The sequence below is a fragment of the Apaloderma vittatum genome, unplaced genomic scaffold, assembly GCF_000703405.1.
Source record: "Apaloderma vittatum isolate BGI_N311 unplaced genomic scaffold, ASM70340v1 scaffold12650, whole genome shotgun sequence".
NCBI classification, from domain to species: Eukaryota; Metazoa; Chordata; class Aves; order Trogoniformes; family Trogonidae; genus Apaloderma; species Apaloderma vittatum.
Genome location: NW_009695093.1, coordinates 5859 through 13044, shown reverse-complemented (window position 1 = coordinate 13044; position 7186 = coordinate 5859). Strand labels below are relative to the sequence as shown.

Below are 7186 nucleotides of genomic sequence, written 5' to 3'. Positions count from 1 at the left end.
GGAGAGGTTCTCCAGCCTTCTGATCATTTTTGTAGCCCCCATCTGGACCCACTCCAAGAGGTCCGTGTCCTTCTTGTATTGAGGGTTCCAACAAAGATGCTAGTACTAATCCCAGACCCCTGAGGGGCACCACTGGTCACTGGTGTCCACCCAGACATCAAGCCATTGACTTCAATTCTTTGAGTGTAACCATCCAACCAATTCCTTATCCACTGAGTGGTCCCCCTGCCAAATCCATGTCTCTCAATTTTAAAGACAAGGAGGTGTGTGGGATAGTATGAAATAGCTGTTCCAAAGTAGTTTTCATGAGAGACAAGTTGTTTGCTTGATAACTAATGAGTTTGCTTTAAAAGTATGAAAAGTATGAAATGCTTTGCACAAGTCCACACAGATGACGTAAGTCACTCTTCACTTGGCGACCAATGCTATAACCCTATTGTAGAAGGCCACCAAATTTGTCCTCTTTTACGAGTTTGGTCTAATGTTGTCATGTGACTGCACCCTGCAGAAGCAGTATTTTCCCTGAGTGAGGCTCAGCTGTCCTCTGAGTGCCAGGGACTGGGCCAGTGCAATGCCAGGGGCTGTAGTTCCTACTGACATCACTGTAATTAGCAGGTTGATGCTAACGCCGTTACACCAGCTTGGGAATGGAGCAGGAAGCAGGGAAATCAATGTATAAGCTTCGACCATGCTGCTGCAGTGAGTGAGACTTGTTGAATGGAAGGCTTGGACAGAAACCAAGTGAAGTGGTGGTATGTAGGGCTGCTGCACAACCGAGGTGTTAATGATGTGCCAGCTAGGAAGAGTAAGTGGGATTTGAGGTAATGTTGCACTCTTGCGACATCTTTGTTGGGTACAGGAGAGGGGAATTAAGCTTTTGTGTTATAGTATTTCCATATGGAGCTACTGTTATGCGTGGAACTACATTAGCATTTGTGATGAGCATGGAAGGGTAAACAGTTTAGATGCTTCTGTGATTCCTTGTCACTTCCCTTTCTAAAAATAGAGTAACAAGAATATGGAGGAGAAAAAAGCAGGTGGCATTACTGAAATATGGGTTCTGTAATTCTTACATTCTGTGAAGGGCTTTTAATGATTACAGTATACCAAGGGTGAATCGGATCCTTCTTGAAGCGAGGAATTAATTACGCTGCCTACAAGTTGGAATAATGTGAGGGAGCACCACACAATCCTCCCATTGTGCTGCTGGTGCACCTGCACAACGTCTTCTGTTCTACTTCCAGACTTAGGCAATGTTTATTTGTGTCTTGCGTGGCTTGTAGTAAGATAGAAGTTGCCAGAAGGCATCAGAGTAGGCAATACCTTGTCTTTCAACACTGACAAGATACCACAGTAGCATGGTGAGTAAAGGTGAGGTAACTTGACTCTTGTAGAGATGTTTATCCTGTCTTTGCCTTCCAAAGTTCTACTTCACTGTTAATTTTATAACTTTTAAATCCCCAACCTTTATTGATCAGCAGTAAGGTTTTAGCATTTGCATTTCCCTGCTCTGAAGAGTTATGTGTCATTCTCTTTTCTATCTCCTCAAATAGCAATCCTCTCTAATTTCATTGAGTGATTGGTTATTCTCGTGTTACATGAAATAGAACACAGCAAGTCTGTCTTTTCTCTGTGCTATTTCATTATTTTGTATAATTGCATTATGTCTCCTGTAATCTCTCCTTTGTTAGGTGAATAGTCACAGTCTTTTCTGACTAATATTAAAATTTATCCAAATCTTTCATTATTCCTACTACTATTATTGTCTGAATCCCCTCTAATACTGGAGCATCCATTTTTTGAGATGCTGTTACCAGTGCAGCATGTGGCACAGCAGAGATAAGGCTGATCTGCATTAGAACAATGTCACCTCTCTACTGGTCACCATTTTATTCCTCATTTATCCTGATTTTTTTTTAACTACAGTTAAAAATTTCATTTAGAAGAGTGGCCTTCCTTGAGAAGTGTTCTGTGACCCTGAGGTGTCTTTACTGTATTGATAAAGTTTTCTTGAAGAGGTATCAGAGCAGGTGTAATTACGTTTTCCCCTTCTAATACATACTGCTTTTAACGAGCTCGTCATGATACTGTATTTTCACCTAGCTTTTTTTAGGCTTATCTTGAAATTCTTCACTGTCATTTCTGGTCTTTCCTGACCCAAATAATTTTGTGTTGTCTACAGACTTTGCCACCTCATTACTCATCTTCTTTTCCAGATCAAGAATAAATGTAGTGAACAACACAGAACTGAGTTTACCAAACCTTACCTTGTTTGCTGCTTCTTGTTTCCGTACAAAAACCAGAACACTAAAGCTCTACCAAATTGTCTTACAGACCCTGTCCAGAAGAATTTCAAATCCCTATTTGGAAGCTCCTTCAAACAAGGTACTTGTGAAGCTGCTTTTTAATTCCATTTCACCAAACAACATATTAGGAATCTTTTTGCTTTGGTTCAACCTCTTAATTGTAGCTTTGAAGACACTTGTGAATGTGGCCTGCAGTTAAATCCAGTTAACAACTTATAATCTGTGTGTGTTGGAAATCGTCTACTTCTATTACTCAGTGTGCAAACTGAATTGTTGTGAATTCCAAGGTGCACTCACTTCCCTGCCATTTAAATGATTGCCACCATTTAGCATATTTTGCAATATTTAAGAAGTCTAGTTTTGCATTTCACAAGACTTTGCTGTCTCAAGACTATTTTTTCCTCATAAGATTCCTAAATGTAGGGGATTAAAAAAAAAAAAAAGATGAAACCATGGCATTGTTTTTCTTTCAAGTTAAGTGACTTGTGTTACTGATGTGTTTTGCTGGGATGGTGAGGAAACATCTCAACAGGAGCCTGAGTTAAATTTGTCGTTAAGGAGTGATATACAGAGTCCAGGTGGAACATGGTTTCCTGGAAGATGGGGTTGGGTCCTGTTCTGATAGACACATCTGCAGCCTTGCGGTGCAAGGTAGAAATCAGGAGTGGGGGATGTCAGAGCTGTCATAGGATACCTCCAGAGTTTCTGAACAAAAAGAAAACAGTGTGAAACGGGGTTTCAGTGTCTATTAGGCTTGCATGACATTATTTAACTCAATACATATGGAATAATATTTAACTGTGGTTTTGCAGTGGTTAATACAGTCGTCTTGCTTTGCTAGAATAACTCTTGTTTTCACTTGAACTCGTCTGTTGTTCACAAGTAAAGCCGACAGATAGTAAAACCTCTGCTTTTCTAAGGCAGCAAATGTGAAGTAGTCCAGGTTGTGGGGGAATTTGCAACCCATGGAACAACTGGGTATGGCAGAAGCTGGGGAGCATTTCCTATGAGGTTTTGACTGCTTGCTTGTCACTCAGCTGCGGAGAAGGCATTGCTCAGAGGGAGGGAGCGGACAGTGGCAAGGCAATTTACAGCAGGAGTAAATCCCCGTTTGTCACAGTTTTCAATTTTTCTTCTCATTCAGATTTATGGAGAAAGTTCTTCCTGTGCTGGGAGGGCTCTCAGGAATATTTTTACTCTGCAAGCATCTGACCTGATTAAAGACAGGGTGTACCTTACTGGCATTTGCAGGTAACTCGAGATCATTCGTCTTAATCAACTGGATGTGCTTTATTTGCATTTGTCTATGCCCTGATTTGACAAGAGATTAAATTCTGAAAGTGATATTTTTGTGTGTTACAAAGAATCAAAAACATTTTCTAAAAATATTCTTTAAAACCTTGTGTATTTTAATATATTTGCCAGTTGTCAGAAAGCGACAGTGGCCTGATTGTATGGCCATTTATTTAATTGCTTGTGATTTCATATACAATTGTGCTTGTCTGTTATTTTGTTTAAAAGAAAGAATATTAAATTCAGCCCTGGTCTGGAATTATAAAAGAGATTGATTGGATTCCTAAAATTTAGTTTTACAGTGATTTTTGCATGTAATTTATGGAATATTTCTGTAATGAAGTGATTTTCTATTTGTGTTGCATTACAGCATGAACGCTTCCTCCTATTTTCAATTATGCCCAAACGCACAGCTTTCTATTATAGCACCATTCATTCATATTTTTCATTCCATATTTAAGAAAAAGCCACTTTTTTCTCTTAAGATTTAAAAAGATAAGTTTACCAGTTATGTGAAAGATGATGTACATCCCAGAGCAACACTCAAGGTTTTGCACATAAATTTTTTAACTCTATTGCTTATGCCTGTGCTCAGAAAGGAAATAAAATCCTGAGGCTAAAAGCTGGATTTTATTTACCCCTTATACATCTTTGGATGACTGCCTGTGTGCAGCACAAATTGATAAAAATATTATGTATTGTGAAGTGTGCCACATAAATTAAGTACGTAAGGGAGCTTACTCATCTAACACGAGTTCCCTCATTGAACTGAGGGCATCCCCTGAGACTTGCCAGGGTAATTTCGTTCCTTGAAATGATTAGGATTACAAAAATTAGTAATTGAGACAAAGGGTTTGCCCTTTGCTGAACAAAAAGATTCACTTTTAATAGCTTTTTCTTAAAAAAAAAGCAAGATTTTTTATTATAAAAGAGCATTTTAATATTACTGTACTGTAAGAAGTGATGTTTTACTTATTTTCAGGAGAAGCTGTGTTGGATCAGAGCTGGTAGACTGGCTTCTGGAGCAGTGCCCTTTCGTTAAGTGCAGATCTACAGCGGTTGGAGTGTGGCAGCTCCTCCTGGATATGGGCATTATATTATCAGGTCAGTCTTGATAGTACTTCTAGCGTGAGGAAGGCAATCAGTTCTCCTGCACGGAACAAGATTCACATTTTTGGTATGGGAGAGGAAGGAGGGAAAGAAAAAAAAATGCAGCTCGATCCATTTTTCTTGACAGTTGTTTATTTTGTAAACTCTTTGGTAGATTTACCTCTGTGACCTTTCATTTCATAAATACCAAAGATGAATTTCTGTGGGGGTTTTTTTAGGCTTTTTCCTTCCTTTTGCTTTTGCAAATGTAATTGCCTATTACCAAGTTGCAGACAGAGTGCGTGTCTTTTGCAGCCTATTTTATGTTCTCCTCAAGCTCTTTTAGTTTTTTTTTCACAAGACAGCAGCTGTTTAGTCACTGCAGATCATGGCTTTGCCAGATGATTTCTGTAGCTGTTTGTGACTTTCCTCCCTTTGTTTTTCATAGTTTTGGATTAAAATGGATGCAGAGGAGTTTCAGCTCCTTGAGACAGTGATGATGCCAGGTTCTGCCTGGCTGTCCACACCAAATTTAGGGATTTGGTCCAGCTAATATTGTTGGCGGTAATTATACCAGTAAATAACTTCTGGAAATCTGAAATCTTACTTTGTAGCTGGGTCTACTTTGGTAGCTCAACCCAGAGCACATCCTGGCTTTAGGTCTGTGCTAGACACTTAACTTTCCTCCTTGCAAAAAGATGAGGTGTTATGAAAAACTTCTGCTTATGTACACTGACAGTAAAAGTTTTTCTTCTGCTCAACTACACCGACAGTATGTCTGGTCATGCAGCCTCAGGAATGACTGAATGAATCTTCCAGTAGGAGTTTGTGCTTTTGGCTTTAGACCCCATCCTTTGATTCCCAGTTCAGTCCCAGTTCTGCCAGGGACAATGACAGCTGTTGTACTGGTGCGTCTTCTTACCCAGGTCTAGTCTACAAGTCCAATAACCCTGAATTTGAGAAGAAGCTGGGATGATGATGGGTTGCATCCCCTTTATTGTACTTCATTTACTGGCGCCTGGCCATTAGTGAGAACAGATTAGAAGCCAACGGAAATTGAGGCTCAGAAATTTGATAACTGCAAGGTTTTTATCCTGTAATTCTGAACTGTTTCCAAATTTGATTAAATACTCAGCAGTCTTAATGCTTGAATTTCAGCAGCCTGGAGATTTTCAAATTGAGGTTTTGGAGTTGTTCTGTTTGGATGCACTGAGTTAATATGTGGTGGCAGGTTTGCTTCTGTGCTGAGTCTGCGGTCCTTTTGCCTTGCATGGTGGTGCAGCTCAGCGTTAAAGTCAAGTGCAATACAGAATTTGGTGGGGACACGCAGCCTTTGCATGCTAAGGGTTTAAAGGCTATCTAATGTCATTATTTTCTAACAGTGGACAGACAACTCTATTTTCAAGACACTCATGCCTTCTACCAGTTCTCAGCGGATGAATGCACCTACCTTTTCTGTGAATTTGAGAAAGAGGAGGGATGGAAGAATGGAGTAAAGCTCCTACTTCAACTACTGCCCTTGTCTCCTCCCAGGATTGACATGTGTAATCTGTAAGTGTGCATATACAGCTGTTTGAAACTTTTGCTGACTGTTTTGTAAGTGGCTGGCTTCTATAATGACGCTCTTTACCCTTAAATAAGCCAGATTTCTTCTTCAGAGTTGAAAAGCTTTGCAGAGATGGGCTTTTCATCTGAAAAAGTCAGTGTGAGTAGATAAATAAAGACACTCAGCTTGGGGTTTTTCACATATTGTGGTTCTTACACACTAGCTTGCTGACTCTAGCTTGCTATATTACCCAGGTAAATAGCTTTATTATTTTTCTAATCTCTTACATTTAGCAGTTTGGTACAAGTCTGGCAGCAGGCATGCTGTGGAGCTGATTGACTGGCAGATCAGATACCCTCGTGCTGCGTCGGGATCCGCTATCAGATGGGTAGAAGTGTGGTAGCTTCAGTCATCTGATTTTAGTTTGCTACTGCAAACTAAACCTCTGTAGTCTCACATTATTATGCCTTTCTCAGAATATGCTTTTTCACTTCCTGCATTTCCCCTCTTTCACCTGACTATTGGATGTTATCCTACCCTCTGTGCTGAAATGGCTGTGCTCTGAATGTCGCCTATTTAGCAGAGCAGCTAGAAGGGAACAATAGTTATTTGTGCGACAGTGAGAGTCCAAAATATAGGAAAAAGGTGTCAGCGAGAGATCTAGAGGCTTATGACCCCTCATGTCTTAGCAAATCTGTAGGAGTGGGCCTGGATAGAGAAGTTGGGTTAAATTCTTGCATTGTCCTCAGACTTGATACTTGCACTGTGGAGAACTATTACTCTGCCAGTACTAGGATTTATTCTCTTTGATGTCAAAGGCAAAACTTTCTTCTATAAGTACTTTGCTTCTCTATGTATTAGGTTTTTTTAAAAAATAGCTCAAATAAATGACCAATTGAAAAATATTAAAGAAGCACAAAGCCCAAAGTCGCTGTAAGCTGTCTCAAGCTCA

General features: G+C 39.8%; 1 protein-coding gene across 1 annotated transcript; it reads left to right on the top strand.

Moving 5' to 3' along the window:
• Positions 1–3450: 3450 nt before the first annotated feature.
• Positions 3451–6239, top strand: LOC104274356 (rap guanine nucleotide exchange factor 5-like; the record flags this gene model as incomplete). Its single annotated transcript, XM_009869966.1, has 3 exons — positions 3451–3557; positions 4582–4703; positions 6071–6239. Coding segments are annotated over 3 exons (398 nt in total), but the record flags the coding sequence as incomplete, so codon positions are not given.
• Positions 6240–7186: the final 947 nt, after the last annotated feature.